Source organism: Adiantum capillus-veneris, chromosome 6, assembly GCF_014529385.1.
Source record: "Adiantum capillus-veneris isolate H3 chromosome 6, ASM1452938v2, whole genome shotgun sequence".
Classification (NCBI taxonomy): Eukaryota; Viridiplantae; Streptophyta; class Polypodiopsida; order Polypodiales; family Pteridaceae; genus Adiantum; species Adiantum capillus-veneris.
The window spans coordinates 83688597-83708518 of NC_140936.1; the positions used below are offsets into that span (position 1 = coordinate 83688597).

At 45.4% G+C, this 19922-nt stretch overlaps 1 protein-coding gene across 1 annotated transcript; it reads right to left on the bottom strand.

Annotated features, from left to right (window-relative positions):
- Window positions 1-8276: 8276 nt before the first annotated feature.
- On the bottom strand, window positions 8277-9987 carry LOC147455799 (uncharacterized). Its single transcript, XM_086515337.1, has 4 exons — window positions 9056-9987; window positions 8944-8974; window positions 8844-8869; window positions 8277-8700 (listed from the first exon to the last, which is right to left on the bottom strand). Exons 1-4 carry the CDS (start codon window positions 9206-9208, stop codon window positions 8644-8646), a joined length of 267 nt encoding a protein of 88 aa, XP_086371463.1. The 5' UTR covers window positions 9209-9987; the 3' UTR covers window positions 8277-8643.
- Between the last annotated feature and the right edge of the window lie 9935 nt (window positions 9988-19922).

Below are 19922 nucleotides of genomic sequence, written 5' to 3' on the forward strand. Positions count from 1 at the left end.
TGATACATGCAAAATTTAGGACATACACACAACCATGGACATATCCTGCATGTAACAAACTACTGACGTGTCAAATCCCTGAAGAATGGAGTCAACTTGAAAATGCCGGCCGAGGGGCCTAAACCCTAAGAGAACAAGTAACAAAAGAAGAACTCCTACCAACTTACGGGGACCCGGTCCAATGGGGCAAGTGACATAAAGGATTAAAATAAAGCAGGACCCACACACACGCAAAAACTAATGACGTGGCAGATTTCCAAAAATTGCACTAGCATGATGACGTGGCAGGCTCTACGAATTTCCGTGTTTTGCGTTGGCTCATGACGTGGCAGCTGTACGGATTTTCGTGATTTACGCTGGCAGCTTTTTGGCTTTGCTTTTGGACCTGATGTTTTTGAGTTTGAAGGCTTTTCTCTGTAAACTGCTTTTGGGGCCTAGGGCCTTTAAATATGAGGTTAGGGCTCATTCTCTGGCATGCTTCCTGGAGAAGGTGCAGAGTCTGGAGTAGCGGCTTGTACTGTGTTAATGCAATATAAAGAAATACCGAAAGAGGCGCCAAGGTTTTGGGCCAATACTCTGGGGTGGAATTCCGCCACTCCGTGTCGCGTGTCATCTCTCTCTCTCTCTCTCTCAATTCAGTTGTTATTGAAGTGCTAAAAGTTTGTTCAATCTGTTCTTTTCTATTGGCACGTGGTGCCCGTCTTGTGACACTGCAACTAATGCACTCCTTGAGACAACATTGCATCTCAAGAGACACACTTGCTTCAAATTCATCGGAAACAGCCCAGAGCATATGTGAGTGCATTTGGAGAGACACCCTCGCTTTGCATCTGCCAAAAACATCCTTGGTCAAGCGTACAGAGAGACACCCTCATCGAACATAGCCCATAACTTCAATATGCAAGCATATGTGATTGCATGTGGAGAGACACTCTTGCTTTGCATCTGCCCAAAACAGCCCATAGCTTGAAGATGCAAGCATATATGATTGCATCTAGACAGACACCCCTCACTTCGCATCCGCCAAAAACAGCCCACACCTTCTTGACCCTGACCCTGTTGGGCATATCCCGCAATGAGACTATGAGTGCACTCCATGAGACAACACGCATTTGAGGAGACACCTTTGCTTTGCATCAAGTGAAAACAGCCCAGATTGTATGTAATTGCATTTGGAGAGACACCCTCGCCTCGCATCCATTGAAAAATGCCCAAAGCTCCTCGCGCACTTTTTGTGCTTTATGAATTCTTTTGCCCATATCAGCATCTTGTGGACAACCATATGCCTTCAAGGTGTAAGTCTACATCATTGCATTTGGAGAGATGCCCTCATTTTGCATCTACTGAAAATACCTCTTTCTTCCTGACCTGACTCTATTGAACATATCCTGCAATTGATGCACTACTTGAGACAACATAACCTCGCTTCGCATCAGCTGAAAACATCCAAGAGCATATGTGATTGCATCTGGAGAGACACACTCGCTTTGCATTCGTTGAAAACAGCACAGAGCTTCTTGGCCAAGTGTATGGAGAAACACCCTCACTTTGCACCCGCCCAAAACAACCCAAAGATTCATGATGCAAGCGTATGTGATTGCATCTAGAGAGACACCCTCACTTCGCACCCGTCAAAAATAGCCCAAAGCTTCTTGAACCTGACCATATGCAATCGGTGCACTCCGTGAGACAACATGCATCTGGAGAAACACACTCCCTTCGCATCAGCTAAAAACAACCTAGAGCGTATGTGTTTGCATCTAGAGAGACATCCTCGCTTTGCGTCTGCTCAAAAACGCCCAGAGCTCCTTTGCCCTAACCAAGTTGGGCATATCTTGCAATCAATGCATTCCAAGAGATGACATCCCAAACATGAATCTCCTCAAGCACTTTTTATGCTTTATGCAATCTTTTGCTCATATCAGCATCTTGTGTAATGCCACATGCCTTCAAGGTGCAAGTGTACATCATTGCATTTGGAGAGATGCCCTCTCTTTGCATCTGCTAAAAATACCTCTCTCTTCCTAACCTAACCCTACTGAACGTATCCCGCAATCAATGCACTCATTTTGTATCAGCTGAAAATAGCGAAGAGCATATGCGATTGCATCTGGAGAGACACCCTCGCTCTGCATCCGCCAAAACAGCCCAGAGATTCAAGATGCAAGCGTATGTGATTACATCTGGAGAGACACCCTTGCTTCGCATCTGCCCAAAACAGCCCAAAGATTCAAGATGCAAGCATATGTGATTACATCTGGAGAGATACCCTCGCTTCGCAAGCTACTTCGCTTTGGTGTTCATCCACCCACAAACTGACCCTCACACATGTTACCATTCAAATACTGAGAAGCCACGTTCATATTTGATATATGCAAAATGTAGGACACATACACACAACCATAGACATATCGTGCAACCAATGCACTCCTTGAGACAACATTGCATCTCAAGAGAGACACTTGCTTCAAATTCACCGAAAATAGCCCAGAGCATATGTGATTGCATTTGGAGAGACACCCTCACCTTGCATCAGCCAAAAACATCCTTGGCCAAGCGTATGGAGAGACACCCTCATCTAACATAGCCTATAACTTCAAGATGCAAGCATATATGATTGCATCTGTAGAGACACCCTCGCTTTGCATCTGCCCAAAACAGCCCATAGCTTGAAGATTCAAGCGTATGTGATTGCATCTAGAGAGACACCCTCACTTCGCATCCGCTAAAAACAGCCCAGACCTTCTTGACCCTGACCCTATTGGGTATATCCCGCAATGAAACTATGAGTACACTCTCTGAGACAACATGCATTTGAGGAGACACCTTTTCTTTGCATCAACTGAAAACAGCCCAGATTGTATGTGATTGCATTTGGAGAGACACCCTCGCTTCGCATCCATTGAAAAACGCCCAAAGCTCCTTGGCCCTAACCATGTTGTGCATATCTTGCAATCACTGCATTCCAAGAGATGACATCCTAGACACAAAGCTCCTCAAGCACTTTTTGTGCTTTATGAATTCTTTTGCCCATATCAGCATCTTGTGTACAACCATATGCCTTCAAGGTGTAAGTCTACATCATTGCATTTGGAGAGATGCCCTCATTTTGCATCTGTTGAAAATACCTCTCTTCCTGACCTGACTCTATTGAACATATCCTGCAATCGATGCACTACTTGAGACAACATAACCTCGCTTCACATCAGCTGAAAACATCCAAGAGCATATGTGATTGCATCTGGAGAGACACACTCGCTTTGCATTCGTTGAAAAAAGCACAGAGCTTCTTGGCCAAGCGTATGGAGAAACACCCTCGCTTTGCACCCGCTCAAAACAACCCAAAGATTCATGATGCAAGCGTATGTGATTGCATCTAGAGAGACACCCTCGCTTCGTACCCGTCGACAATAGCCCAAAGCTTCTTGAACCTGACCATATTGGGCATATTCCGCAATTGGTGCACTCCATGAGAGAACATGCATCTAGAGAGACACACTCCCTTTGCATCAGCTAAAAATAACCTAGAGCGTATGTGTTTGCATCTGGAGAGACATACTCGCTTCGCATCCGCTCAAAAACGCCCAGAGCTCCTTGGCCCTAACCAAGTTGGGCATATCCTGCAATCAATGCATTCCAAGAAATGACATCCCAAACACGAATCTCCTCAAGCACTTTTTGTGCTTTATGAAATCTTTTGCTCATATCAGCATCTTGTGTAATGCCACATGCCTTCAAGGTGCAAGCGTACATCATTGCATTTGGAGAGATGCCCTCTCTTTGCATCTGCTAAAAATACCTCTCTCTTTCTGAGCTGACCCTATTGAACGTATCCTGCAATCGATGCACTCGTTGCGTATGAGCTGAAAACAACGAAAAGCATATGGGATTGCATCTGGAGAGACACCCTCGCTTTGCATCTGCCCAAAACAGCCTAGAGATTCAAGATGCAAGCGTATGTGATTACATTTGGAGAGACACCCTCGCTTCGCATCCACCCAAAACAGCCAAAAGATTCAAGATGCAAGCGTATGTCATTACATATGGAGAGATACCCTCGCTTTGCAAGCTACTTCGCTTTGGTATTCATCCACCGAGATTCAAACAATTCATCCTCAAACCGACCCTGACACATGTTACCCTTCAAACACTGAAAAGTGACGCTGATATTTGATATATGCAAAATATAGGACACATACACACAACCATAGACATATCCTGCAACCAATGCACTCCTTGAGACAACATTGCATTTCAAGAGACACACTTGCTTCAAATTCACCGGAAATAGCCCAGAGAATATGTGATTGCATTTGGAGAGACACCCTCGCTTTGCATCTGCTAAAAACATCCTTGGCCAAGTGTATGGAGAGACACTCTGGTCCCTCATCGAACCTAACCCATAACTTCAAGATGCAAGCATATGTGATTGCATCTGGAGAGACACCCTCGCTTTGCATCTGCCCAAAACAACCCATAGCTTGAAGATGCAAGCGTATGTGATTGCATCTAAAGAGAGACACCCTCACTTCGCATCCGCCAAAAAGAGCCCAAACCTTCTTGACCCTAACCCTGTTGTGCATATCCCGCAATGAGTGCACTCCATGAGACAACATGCATTTGAGGAGACACCTTTGCTTTGCATCAACTGAAAACAGTCCAGATTGTATGTATTTGCAATTGGAGAACACCCTCCCTTCGCATCCATTGAAGAACGCCCAGAGCTCCTTGGCCCTAACCATGTTGCGCATATCTTGCAATCACTGAATTCCAAGAGACGACATCCCAAACACAAAGCTCCTCAAGCACTTTTTGTGCTTGATGAATTCTTTTGCCCATATCAGCATCTTGTGTACTGCCATATGCCTTCAAGGTGCAAGTCTACATCATTGCATTTGGAGAGATGCCCTCTCTTTGCATCTGTTGAAAATACCTCTCTCTTCTTGACCTGAATCTATTAAATATATCCTGCAATCAATGCACTACTTGAGACAACATAACTTCGCTTCGCATCAGCTAAACATAGCAGAGAGCATATGTGATTGCATCTGGAGAGACACCCTCGCTTTGCATCCACCGAAAACAGCACAGAGCTTCTTGGCCAAGCGTATGGAGAAACACCCTCGCTTTGCACCCACCCAAAACAACCCAAAGATTCATGATGCAAGCGTATGTGATTGCATTTCGAGAGACACCCTCGCTTTGCACACGTTGAAAATAGCCCAAAGCTTCTTGAACCTCACCCTATTGGGCATATTCCGCAATCAGTGCACTCCATGAGACAACGTGCATCTGCAAAGACACACTCCCTTCGCATCAGCTAAAAACAACCTAGAACGTATGTGTTTGCATCTGGAGAGACATCCTCGCTTCGCATCCGCTCAAAAACGCCCAGAGCTCCTTCACCCTAACCAAGTTGGGCATATCCTGCAATCAATGCATTCCAAGAGACGTCATCCCAAGCACGAAGCTCCTCAAGCACTTTTTGTGCTTTATGAAATCTTTTGCTCATATCAGCATCTTGTGTAATGCCACATGCCTTCAAGGTGCAAGTGTACATCATTGCATTTGGAGAGATGCCCTCTCTTTGCATCTGCTAAAAATACCTCTCTCTTCTTGACCAGACCCTATTGAACGTATCTTGCAATCAATGCACTCGCTTCCCATCAGCTAAAAACAGCGAAGAGCATATGTGATTGTATCTGGAGAGACACCCTTGCTTTGCATCCGCCCAAAACAGCCCAGAGATTCAAGATGCAAGCGTATGTGATTACATTTGGAGAGACACCCTCTCTTTGCATCTGCTAAAAATACCTCTCTCTTCTTGACCAGACCCTATTGAACGTATCTTGCAATCAATGCACTCGCTTCCCATCAGCTAAAAACAGCGAAGAGCATATGTGATTGTATCTGGAGAGACACCCTTGCTTTGCATCCGCCCAAAACAGCCCAGAGATTCAAGATGCAAGCGTATGTGATTACATTTGGAGAGACACCCTCGCTTCGCATCCGCCCAAAACAGCCCAAAGATTCAAGAGGCAAGCATATGTGATTACATCTGGAGAGACACCCTCGCTTCGCAAGCTACTTCGCTTTGGTATTCATCCACCCACACTCAAACAATCTATCCTCCAACCGACCCTCTTACATGTTACCCTTCAAATGCTGAGAAGCCACGCTGATATTTGATATATGCAAAATGTAGGACACAAACACAGAATCATAGAGATGAGAATCCTCAACCATAGACATATCGTGCAACCAATGCACTCCTTGAGACAACATTGCATCTCGAGAGACACACTCACTTCTCATCCACCAAAAACAGCCCAGAGCATATGTGATTGCATATAGAGAGACACCCTCACTTTGCACCTGCCGATTACAGTCCAAAGCTTCTTGGCCAAGCATATAGAGAGACACCCTCATTGAACTCGCCCGAAGCTTCAAGAACCTGACCCTATTGGGCATATTCTGCAATCAGTGCACTCCATGAGACAACATGCATATGGAGAGACACTCTCACTTCGCATCAGGTAAAACAACCTAGAGTGTATGTGTTTGCATCTAGAGAGACACCCTCTCTTCGCATCTACTAAAAAATGCCCTGAGCTCCTTGGCCCTAACCAAGTTGGGCATATCCTGCAATCAGTGCATTCCAAGAGACGACATCCGAGACACAAAGCCCCTCAAGCACTTTTTGTGCTTTATGAATTCTTTCCCCATATCAGCATCTTGTTTAATGCCACATGCCTTCAAGGTGCAAGTGTACATCATTGCATTTGGAGAGATGCCGTCTCTCTACATTTGCTGAAAACAACTCTCTTCTTGACCTCACCCTATTAGACTTATCTTGCAACGACTGGACTCCTTGAGACAACATTGCAGCAGGAGAGACACCCTCGATTCGCATCAACTTAAAAGAGTCCAAAACATATATGATTGCATATATGGAGACATCCTTTCTTCGCATCCACCGAAAACAGCAGAGCTTCTTGGCCCTGTCTTGGAGTATCCCACAACCAATGCACTCCAAAAAACAACATCCTGAACAAGAAGCTCCTCAAGCACTTTTCGTGCTTTATGAAGTGCGCCACCTCTGACATACATGGCGACCAAGGCAGTGCCAAAAGCACGGTGTTTTCTTTCAGCCCCGAAATTCCTAACAATATCATCATGAATTCTTTTGCCCATATCAGCATCTTGTGTAATGCCACATGCCTTCAAGATGCAAGTGTACGTGATTGCATTTGGAGAGATCCCCTTTCTCTGTATCTGCTGAAAACAACCGAGACCTTCCTAACTTGGACCCTTGCCTTCAAGATGCAAGCATATGTGATTGCATCTGGAGAGACACCCTCGCTTCGCATCTGCCACCAGCAAGGAGGTCTCGACATAGCCCAGACTTAGTTCATTTGGAGGGACACCCTCCCTTTGCATCCATCAAAAACAACACAGAGCTTCTTTTCCAAGCATATGTAAGACACCCTCGCTTTGCATCCGTCGAAAACAGCCCAAGGCTTTAAGATGCAAGCGTATGCGATTGCATCTAGAGAGACACCCTCGCTTCGCATCCGTCGAAAACAGCCCAAAGGTTCTTGGCCTTGACCTTGTTGGGTATATCCTGCAATCAGTGCACTCCATGAGACGACATGCATCTAGAGTGACACCCTTCCTTCGTATTAGCTGAAAACAGCCTAGAGCATATGTGATTGCATCTGGAGAGACACCCTTGCTTCATATCCGCTGAAAAACACCCATAGCTATTTTGCCCTAACCAAGTTGGGCATATTCTACAACCAATGCATTCTTTTTTCCATATCAGCATCTTGTGTAATGATACATGCCTTCAGGGTGCAAGTGTATGTGATTGCATATGGAGAGACACCCTCGCTACACATCTATCGAAAACAACCCTCGCTTCACATCTATCGAAAACAACCCAAGGCACTCCATGAGACAACATACATCTAGAGAGACACCCTCTATTCCCATTAGCTGAAAACAGCCTATAGCACATGTGATTGTATCTAGGGAGACACCCTTACTTCGTATCCGCTCAAAAATCACCCAATGTGAAATCTAAGTTATGGAATTATGGTAGTCATCCGCAGATATGATACAATCAGCTCCATATTCAATCAAGAAATTAAAATGAACTTGGATGAAGCAAAAATAAAGAGAACATACCTCTGATTAGCTAAGACAATCTATAGTGCTCTACTAAGAATATCCACATTATCACAAAAGCTTATGGCTACTAAATTAGAAAACATCTCAAGCATCCAGAAAACCTTCGCATACATTGTGATACAATGTACCCTCATCATCACTCCAAAAATAATAGAAACATTTCAAGACCAACATAACTTCTAAATAGTGACATAAGCTCTACACAACCTACATACCAAAAACTTGGTACAATACGATTGCCTACAATGCGCGAGCCAAGAGGTGTGTGGGTGTGTGAGGACAGAGGCTGCCAAACGGCACCAACTTGCAAGAGTGGAGATTTTCTATAGTAGGTAGTAGGTGGGGCTAGTGCAGGCAACACCATGTGCTATATGCAATGATCTAGATCTCATAATAATGGCTTTGCATGGATTTACCGGATACCTCTCTAATAAGCAACTGCTCATCCCCTCACCAGAATGCCAAAAGCTCCCTCTTTTGTCTAGTAGTCCCCAGCTTGTTTGCGCCCTAAAATGCACAAACAACATGGATGATGGGTTGCACCACTATTAGCTCCTTTCTCAAGAAAACATAATTTTAAGCACAGAATGAAGAATGAAAGGTGCTTTACAACTTTATTTACATGCAATGCTTAGGGATTGGTTTCTCACCCATGAGCTTACGATCTGCGATTCGACTGCAAGCAATTGCCATGGAACCGACAGGTGTGGCTGTACAGTATTTGTGTGTGTAAGGAAGTCTCGTGGCTACTGTGACGGCCGTTCAAACTAAGTGAGAACAACTGAAACACAAAGAAAATGAGAGATTAAAACTCTATGGTTTCAAACCGCCTTGTAGCATGTGCTAGGCCATGGCTACTCACAAACTCACAACAGGCGGTGGCAAGCTTGCTTGCCCAGCTACATGTGAAGAAGGTTTTTTTAGAGAGGGTGAAGAGCGCTCCCAATCCCTTCCTTGCTCTGATGTCGCCCTTTACTTTTATGGAGGGTAGAGACTCTCCACCTTTGGCCTTCATGAGTGGCCTTGCCCAATCTCATGTTGGTGCTGCACCTTATACTTCTCCCATCATGGAGGAGGCCCTCTCCTCCCTCTTCCAACATATGCAAACGACTCAGCTACATCAAAATCCTGATGGATCTGCTCGACCCTGACCCGGCCCCATTGTTGTCCTTCAAAGTCACAGATAGAAAGACTTTGCGCCCGTCCTTCAGAGAAGGAGAGAGAGAGAGAGAGAGAGAGAGAGAGACTGCTCAAGCTGCCACTTCCATGCATCGACATCGCCTTGTCCCCCAGGTTTCGACACCGCCTCCATCGTTGTTGCACGCCCGCGTGTCTGCTGTGTTGCTCCATTACAGTCACCACGCCTCTCAAGTTTGAGCCTAGGCACGTTTGCCTAGGAGGGAAAGAATGCGATCAGCGACAAAAGTTCAAATTCACACACCTCCCCTTCCTACTCTCTCTCTCTCATGGCGGACAGCAGCGCGCAAATCTCTGTAAGCAACAGCACGGAGGTTTCTCTCAGCAGCGTGCAGGTTCTTCCTAGCAGCGCGTGTAGGTTTCTGTAAGTAGCAGCACGGAAGTCTCTCTCCCTCTGCAACGGGACGCATTCTCTCTCTCGCAGCAGCAGCAGCAGCAGGCCACAGACAGAGGTAGGTTTTGCGTGGTAGCAGAGACACAGACCTCGCAACAGCAGGTAGGGGGAGCAGGTCACGCAATACAGGGCAGAGCACGCAAGACAGGGTTGAACGAGCAGGGCACAAGATAGCACCTTCAGAGTGGTGGTCGACTGCTTTAAAAGGGGTTTGAGCCTTCAGGAGCAGACATAACGCATCAATATTTTACATTATATTTCTTTTTCTTTTCGGGTCTCTCTCTCTTTCTCTCTCTTTGAAGTGAAACAAATAAGCAAGAAAGATGGCGGCGCACTACATGGTCACAAGCAAGAGGATGACAGTCATTGAAAGAGAGTTGAAAAAATGCAAAGCTCACATGGATGAGTGGAAGAAAGAGAAGAACTCACTTCTTGAATGGAAAGAGAGGGAGGAACTAGCAAGGGAACTAGAGCGCAAAGAGTTCCGGGCTGAAATTTCAAGCTAAAAGGTAACATCTCAACCCTTCAGAAGGAACTCGCCGAAACTAGAGAGAGAGGTTGCCTTGAAGATGGAGAAATTCAGCCATAAATCATAGATGAGATGAATATTATACGAGCACAAGTCAAAGAAATAAAGAAGGAAGGAGAAAAGAAGACCTCATGGGTGGAGGTTCTCTCCGAAACGCAAAAAAAGGTGGAAGAGACTGAAAAGTGGATTGAAGTTTTCAAGAAGGGGAAGGTCAAGGACATTCGGGCTACACCCGAAATCATCAACAAGACACTTGAAGAGGAACAACGAAGACGGGTAAGCGCTCTACACGTGAGAGTGACCGGCCTAAAAGACTCAAATAAGGTGGACCAAGAAGTGAAGAGCCTCATGTCAATGATGGGGTTGGAGAAGCCCTCGCACACACAAGCTTGGAGATTAGGCAAGAAGAATGGAGGTAATGGGGAGAGTTCAAAAGAACAGGCTCTCATTTTGCGCTTTCCCTCCATTGAAGAAAAGAAAGACTTTTTAAAGAAGAGGCCAACCCTCAAGAAAACAGGTATCTTTTTAGGAGATGATCTTACCCTCTCACAGCTTGCACATATGAGAGGTTATGCCGAAGATTATAGCAGCGAGGGAGAAGGGAAAGTTAGCCTTCTACAGAAATGGGCGAGTAGTGATTACAGAAGACTGCTCTACATGACGGTGCGAGACCTATGGGACCACTCTCAGGATGGCGGTTTGGAACTGTAATGGTTCGTATAGACTTAATGTGGGGGCCTTTGAGGACAGCTTTAGAGATAGAGACATTATTTTCTACTCAGAGACTCATCAGGCTCCAGGACAGTTGATGCCTCATATTTCGAGATACAAATGGGAGACAGCTTGTCGGACATGCACCAAATTTGAGCATGGAACTAGAGAATCAGGAGATGTACTAGTTCTTTTCAGAGAGGAGCTCCAGCCACTACTGCACATAGTTCGGAGAGATGATCAGGCCAGATACATGTGGGTGAGGCTGAGGGCAAAGATTGGACGTTTCTTGTACATCGCCATATGCTACTTTCCTCCCAGCACTTCAGGATGTGCTTTACCCAGAGGACAGTCTCCTTACTCTGTACTTGATGATGATATTTGGGAGTTCTCCAGGGATGGAGACATCATACTTTTGGGGGATTTCAATGCCCGTACAGGCAGTTCACAAACGGTTTTCTATGACACCTCAGAGGAGATGCTCAGAGAGCTAGAGCCAGAGGAGATGGGGCTTGAGAGATGCTCACACGACAAAAAGCATACAGAATATGGGAGATACCTCAGATAGATGACGACTACTCACAGTTTAGCCATACTGAATTGCGTACTGATCTTTCCATTGTCTACAGATTTTACTTGTTTTCCACATAGACAAGGGTCGAGTACTGTAGACTATGCTCTAACACATCCGAGCTTTATCTCTCACATTCACGATTTTACAGTGGGGCCCAGGCCTGTTGGGATAATAGTAGATCATGCACTTTTGACATTATCAGTCTCCTTTGAGTACAATACATCTCAGGCCTCACGGGGTGGTAGACATCCACGTTATGCTTTTACACCAGAGGCTGACTCAGTCTATGCAGAGGAGATACGTAGGCTTTTATGCACATCAGAGCCGGTATACATAGTGGAGGAGATCACATCTATGCTAACAGTGACATTACATGGGGCAGCGACAGAGGCATATCCACACACTCAGCCTGGTCAGAAACGTCGTTCTGGGCACATGCCTCAGAACAACTGGTATGATGAGGAGTGTCGACAGAGGAGAGCTCAGATCCAGCGGGAGCTTGCATTGGGAGTGATCACCTATAGACAATCTCGTATTACTACACGACGACTAGTACAACGAAAGAAGCGAGCTTTCTTGGTCCAGATGGAGCAGGATTTATATCAGCTCTTCCTTAGTAGAGTCGGGAGAGGCTTGGCGTCTATTCCATGAGCAGTCTCCCCTACCAGTGATTACTTCTACAGAGATATGGGTGCAGCATGCAACATCTTTATACACTGTACCTGGACAGCCACCACTACCAGATCCACCATAGCCATGTCTGGCTACGAGCACCTTCTTTACCACTGAGATGGTAAAGGAGACCATTGACAGGATGAAGACCAAATGGGCACAGGATCATGAGGGTTTGGTAGCAGAGCACATTATACATACTGGGGACTAATTGGGGAGATGCTTGCATGGTTGTTCAACCGTGTCATGTGTGAGGGATTTTTTGAGTCTTGGAGATTGTCTACTATTGTACCTATCTTCAAGACGGGAGACCCCACAGTGCCGGGGAATTAGCGTAATATCATGGTAGCAAACACATTGGCACGGTTGTATGCATCCATCCTTGAGCATAGGCTGAGCAGTTGGGTAGAGATTATGGGCATACGGGCACCTGGACAGGCTAGTTTTTGGAGGGGTTTCTCCACACTGGATCATGTCTTTACACTCAGAGCTATCGTTGAGGAGGGTCCAGCACATGGTAGATTGATATATTGCAGCTTTGTGGACTTCCGCAAAGCTTTTGACACAGTACCGGGGGCCAGATTGATGCACCAACTTATGGAATTGGGGGTACCCATAGAGCTGATATGGGGGATTATGGCATTATACAGTTCAGTGATGGGTCATGTACACACACCAGAGGGGATATCTGACATAGTTCATTCCACTATCGGAGTGAAACAGGGATGCCCATTGTCCTCTACTTTATTTGGTATGTATGTTGATGAGGTCTCTGATTATATTGACAGAGGAGGAGATAGAGGTGCTCAGCTTGCAGGGACATGGATCCCTCTTTTATTGTATGCTGACGATATCGTGTTGATATCAGACACATCAGAGGGTATGCAGAGAAATTTGGACGCATTGCATAGTTTTGCAGGGGAGTGGATTGTCTGTCAACCTTGGTAAAACCAAGGTCATGGTATTTAATACCATACCACAGTGGGTCAGGAGATCAACACCTACATTCACATATGGTGAGGACAATATGGAGTACACTGATGCATACACATATCTTGGGGTGGTCTTTAGTGGACCGAGGTTCACATTGAAAGTGGCAGCAAACACTAGATTGACTCGTGCCTATGCAGCCCTAAGCGGTTTAGAGAGGATTTGTTCGCAGGCTCAGTTCCAGGAACCTCGAACAAAGCTCTGGCTCTTCGACACTTTGGTCGCTTCAGTTATGCACTACGGGGTTTAGGTTTGGGAACCATCTGTGGACAGTGCTAGATGGAGTAATATGGAGAGGCCCTTAGTATCTATGATTTCTAGGCTGATTAGAGCCAAGGCCTCATTTCCACATGCAATCATACGAGCGGAGCTGGCTGCCCACCTATGGAGATTGAGGCACTTACGGAGATCAGTATCATTTGTACACAGCTTATGGGACATCACCAGGGACATATATGCTAGGCTTGCTCTTGAGTCATCCAAACAGCTGGCATTACAGGGAGATACATCATGTTGGTATACATAGATGAGCTCATCGTTTCAGAGGCATGGTTTCAGCATGGATAGGCTGTCCCCTTTCCAGTATTCTCTTGATGCACCATCTTTGGCTCTTACACGGATGGATATTACTAGACTCATTCAGTAGGATATTATCCAGCTTGATACCAGGAGGACATGGATAGAGCCATCACTGGAGTTGGGTACGAAGAGGGCTTTCTATAGAGAGCATCTTCTCCAACTCACGACAGACGGATTTGTCACACACATGGACACACATTATCTCATGGGTTACGATGTGCCATAGGCCAGATTTGCACATCTTCACACCAACTTGGGATCGAGACAGGAAGATTCAAAGGCATACCAACAGACAATAAGATATGTCAGTTATGCCATGCAAAGCCAAAGACACAGTTTCACTACATATGTCACTACACAGTCTACTATGAGATACGGGGACGCTTTCACTGTTTATTCAAAGATGGTTTGACTCTTTAGATAGAGTCATGAATGTCAGGATCAAAGATGTCTCGGATTATTTTTACTTGAGATACAGAGATATAGACACTCTGTGAGGGCACAGACAGAGACACTCCCAGAGACACATCTCAGATTTCTTCAGTCCAAATACCACAGAGGCAGAAGGCACACCACCATCACAGAGCTCGGTTCCCACCCATCCACACACCAGCGGTACTCTCATTGACCGAGCTATAGAGTTGAGGAGATCGAGATGACGACGACTGAGGAGGGGAGCCACGTAGCACCGACGGAGATTGCGGTAGAGGGTCCACAGGATTCTAGCACGACACACAGAGTGTCAATCAGGATAGGCTTCATGCTACTGCTATATTGTATCATGGTGACACTTATCCCCACTTTGTACCTTTGTGGCATGATACCATTGCTCAACTTACCAGCCACCCATAGGAGTCGGTAGCACTCCTATCTCAGTTTCTAGTTTGTAGTTTTCTTTGTTTGTAACCAAACTTGGTACTAGACTCACCATTGTAATCAGTTTGTTCTCATAAGTCATTTTGGCCTTTTGTAGACGTTAATATATCATTTCATTTCATCTCTCTCTCTCTCTCTCTCTCTCTCTCTCTCTCTCTCTCTCTCTCTCTCTCCAAGCTCAAGCTAGGATCTGTTGACACGTGTAAAGGATTCCCCCTTCCGCCATATTATGTTAGTAGATATATACACACAAGTAGTTACATGGAAAACACATGCAGTCAAAACTTTGTGCTTCAAATTTTCAACTACTTGGAAATGCACTTAGAAATCTCTCCGCAAATGCAAATTAGTAGAGGAGTGTTAACATGTGTCGATACCACTTGGATTTTAAAAATGAAGAGAAATAAGGAATTATACATTCCTAAAGGTATTTCGAGCAACCAAAAATATCCCGTGACAGTAAAAGAGGTGAATTCTATGATCTTTACTTTACTTCTTTTTAGATAATTGTGAACTTTTTTTGTGTACTATATTGAGTTCTCTCTATCGTCAATATGTTGTTCTTTTTTCTTGGAGGTATATTTGATTTACTTTTTTAGGAGAGTATAGAGACCTAGGGTCTCGCAACAAAGTTCAATTAATTAGATTCTGTGCATTTGGGCATCTCAAAAGCAAATACTAATGTCGCTGTCTTGTGCTATGTGCAGGCCGGCCCCCTGCCCTCCCACCATTGCCAAGCAAGGTTCCTTTGCCGTCTTGTGTTGCGGTACAGGCTGCCCCCTACCCTCCCGCCATTGCCGAACAAGGCTCTGTGATCTCTCCAGGCCTACCCTTCAACTCTCTCGTCCCAAAGACACAGAGGGAGAGAGGGAGAGAGTGTGGTCATGGAGCAAAGAGACAGTAGGACGGAGAGGGAGATATGCAATGTTTTGACGACGAAGGCAAAGAGACAGAGGAAGATTGCCTTGGCCATCACACATGGATCTTTCTCTTTGGCCCCCTCTCTCAGTGGAGACGCCACTCTGCATCTGCAAAGCGAAGGGAAGAAACGGGCAGCTCCCTCTTGCACCTCACCCCTTGCATCTCACGACAAACAAATCTGCGTCTCTACCCACCTTTGCCTGAGACATTGTAGCTCTGTCTCCCCCCCCCCCCCCCCCCCCCCCCCCCCCCCCCCCCCCCCCCCCTCTCTCTCTCTCTCTCTCTCTCTCTCTCTCTCTCTCTCTCTCTCTCTCTCTGTGTGTGTCTGTGTGTGTGTGTGTGTGTGTGTGTGTGTGTGTGTGTGTGCACGCGTCAAGCACCGCCAAGCACAACAACTTTTGAATAGCAATCTTGTGGTGAATTCTCCATCACTAGTGTCTTGAGTAATGCCATATCTAGAGAAAGGCCTGCCCTTTGCATCCTTCCTGTCGGCCGAGTTCTCTGCAAATTCAGCCACACACACACACACACACACACACACACACACACACACACAGAGAGAGAGAGAGCAAGTTGAGGCTATATATTTGGTTGACTTGCAGAGGCACATATAGTAAAGAAGCTTCCATTAAGGGCTAACCACTTTCCAAATCCTAAGTTTAATTCATGTTTCCTCTTTGAAATGAATTTATTGTCTGGAATACTAATTTGTTCAACAGCTTCCTATTGTTTTGTGTTTGCCAAGGTTAACTGCCACATCAGCCACGTCAACAGGCTCTACTCTGGCTTGCACGGCTCGGGGATGTCAATAAGCGGGACTGTCACTGCTTCACCTTGCGCAACTTACTGAATGCAGTGAAATGAATGCAGGAGACACAGAGGACAAGTCCCATGCCAATCGTGCTCTGCATGAGAGCTATGGAGGGAGAGGGATCTCTCTCTCTCTCTCTCTCTCTCTCTCTCTCTCTCTCACTCACACACACACACACACACACACACATTTTATCTTCTAATCTATACGGAAAGGTTCTTTTCTCCATTTGATCAAGGCGGCTACTGGTGGCTCCACACCCACTTCTCTCTGATGGCTTGCCTCTCTCTCTAGCACCCTATAAAAGTCCATTGCTCCTGCAGCACTGTGCACATGGAATCTAGCAATGTTCCCTTCTTCATTCCGCCCCCTAGTTCCGTGCGAAGCTGCTAGGTAGCACTTTCGGTCTTTCTCCTCATTTCCTTGCAAAGCTCTTTGCACCTTTCTGCCCTGGTGTCTTCATGCTCCTAGCTACTTGGTCACGGCAGTCCCTTGTGTTTGTTGCTCACGGTAGTGCCAATGGCGGTTCCATACAACGCATCACTCTCTCGGTAATTTACTAGAAAGGGGGTGCCCATCTGACAACTGTTCACAGTTTTTTCTGCCGCCTCCCCCCGCGTGTCTTTTTCGTATCTCAACACATGGCGATTCACGGCTCTTCCTTCCACCTGCCCGCCCACATGTTCCCTTTAGCTCGTTGACTCGCCTTTCCCTTTCCACTTTAGAGAGGGTATCTAAGGAGATACCCTCCTCTTATTTTTGATTGATATTATAGGGGAATGACAAATTATGGAATCTCTCTCTCTCTCTCTCTCTCTCTCTCTCTCTCTCTCTCTCTCTCTGGGTGTGTGTTGTAGGGGGAGCCTTTCGCCTGTCATAGAGAGTTAAGAGTGTTCATCTTGTTAAGAAAATGATTTAATTTGTTGCAACAGACTTTTCATTGGGCTATGATGAAGTCAGCAGGAGAGTGGTCAAGTTATGTGAGGGTCCCATGGAAACAAAAGCTCAATAAAATTTGTTACTTAGAATGAGCCACTATCCAACACTACTAGCTTGAGCAAGAAAGACAAATTGTTTGGCACTGAAAAACACATTAGACACTACTCCACGACCCCTGATGGAAAAGGTCCTTCGTCGGCGACAAATGAAAGCTCTGATCGTGAAAAATTTTCTACGGCAACATCAACAGTCTATGGCAAACGCTTGATGGTAGCTCTAAGAGACAAATCTCTTCTCTCAAGAAGTACAACAATTAAATGTCTCCAAGCTAGGCTCAGCTTGACCAAATAAGAAATTGAAGAGGCACATGAAAGTAAGTGTTTGAATCATCTTTTAATATTTTTTGAGAAATTTAATTCAATTCGACAAATGATTCATGTTTTTGTAATAATGTTCGTTCATAGGGACAATGGAGTTTGCAGAAAATAGTGTTAATCTTAAGGGGAAACCAATTTCAAGCCCAGAAGGTGTACAGGCTCTAAATGAGCTTACTGAGCTTGAAACCATTTTAGGAACCGCACTTGATGCACCTCGCCTATTGAATAGGTTGCTCAACAATTTTATAAATGAAGGTAAAAATTGAGTTTAAGTCGTGACTATTTTTGTGGTACTTATTTGTGGTACTTATTTTGTTTTTGGTAGGTGTCTAAAATAACTTGTTACTTCGGTTGTCCTAAAATTGCTTTGTTTTTACAGGATGAATGCAACTTGGTTACGTTCATGCAGTGTGACTCGTGGTTTTGATACCGATTCTCGAAGCTCCCAATTACTTTGGAGAAGTTCTTTTTTTCATATCCTATCAGATATCATTACTTTATGGGTTGTTTGCTCATGTAAAGTTGCTCGATGAACTTTACAAGGTTCGAGCAATGTAATCTTTTTTTGTGGGAAGTAATGATATGAAGGGACTCTTTTTGGTCACTTTCTCTATATTCGACTCTTGTCTCAATTTAGTAAAAACGTGTGATCAAGCTCTCCATAAAGTTCAAGTCTGTTATGGTATGGCATAAATAGACATAATGCTTCTATACTTCTTCTTTTTTTACCAAATACGCTTTTGCATTAATTAGAGAGACAAAATGTTACATGTGTTCACCCAAGGAGTGGGTAAATAGGGAGTATACAGCAGGGACAATCCCTTGAAAAACAGGGAAGGGGTAGCTACCGATACTTTTGTCATTTGGTACCAAAGAAACATTACAAAAAAAGGGGCCAATTTTCCTTTACAGCCAGTCGATCTCGTCCTGCAGCCTGTTGGCGAAGGTCACCGCTTCTTCATATTTGATCGCCAGCTCAGCCACTTTGTCTCTCATTTCTTGGACCCAATTGTGGATGGTGCCCAGCGTGTTGTTGTCAGTCAGCAGGCTCTGCAGGTTGCCATTACTTCTTGTGTACTAGTCAATGGAGTCCCTCAGGACGGCCACTCTTTGTCGGTAAATCCTCATTTGCTCGAGCTTTAAGTTGGCGTCCTGCACAGAGCACCCGGCATACAAAGATTTCACACTGGGGAGCTTAAAGTTAGGAACAAAGATGAAAGAGTTTCTAAGCTTCCAAATTATCCACAAAATTTCAGCTCTAAATCTATTCCAGAAGTCAGACAGCACGCCCACAGAGTCTCCTATAAGCAATTGTTTCCAATCCATCTGGTACCCCAGGGTGTTGACTAGCGGGGCCAGAATGGGGGGGTTGAAGTGGCAGTTGAGAAAGAAGTGGGGAATGTCTTCCACCGTCCGATTACATCGTTTACATATCCCATCTCCCTGATGTGCTTGTAGACTTCTGGCCCCAGTCCACACGGCTTTGTGGAGGATGAGCCACAGGAGGGCGGCCTATTTGGGTTGAACACTTTTGTTCCATATCGACTGGAACTTGAAGAGCCATTGCTTTTTGTCGAGCTACATTCCCCACTTCCTGTTGAGGGTGACGTGGAGAGGAGGGACAGGCTCATGGATAAAATATGGGGGGTTGTTTAGAGTAATCCCTCCATTCCATCGAATGCACTTAGCTGAAGGGGTGACATCAGCTTCAAAGATCCATTGGAAGCTTCTCGCGAACTGTTGGATTCTGGTTTCCAGCAATTGGATTTCCCAAGGTTGGAGAAGGCCTGTCGATATAAGTTGATCATTGGTGAGCCAGGAGTGATTGGTGTTGCACCACAGATCCTCCCACACTCTAAATCCTTTGAGGTGAATTCTCCTGGCTGTTCTGGCCCGATGGATGGTGATATTAGGGATAGGGTCTCTGGTCCACCACATCGATTCCTCCTTTCTGATGCTCTGATCCTTTATGTGCTCCTGGCTAAAGCCCAGCCTAGGCCTTCCTCTTTCCCAAGCTTGCCATAGAGAAGTGAGGAGAGTAGACCCAACGGGGGTGATTTCTTGTGTTCCAAAGAACACTGTGATCCACGGGAGGTGGCACCAGAGTTTTTGCCCTTTTATGTGGAACCTATTGAGGTGCCTGAAAAGAAGGCAGGCCC

Coding starts and splice junctions, on each gene's coding strand:
- LOC147455799 (XM_086515337.1), bottom strand. CDS start 9,208: ATGAAGGCCAAAGGTGGAGAGTCTCTACCCTCCATAAAAGTAAAGGGC. Junction 8,870..8,943: donor TAGTTTGAACGGCCGTCACA/GTAGCCACGAGA, acceptor AATTGCTTGCAG/TCGAATCGCAGATCGTAAGC. Junction 8,701..8,843: donor CGCAGATCGTAAGCTCATGG/GTGAGAAACCAA, acceptor TGTGCATTTTAG/GGCGCAAACAAGCTGGGGAC.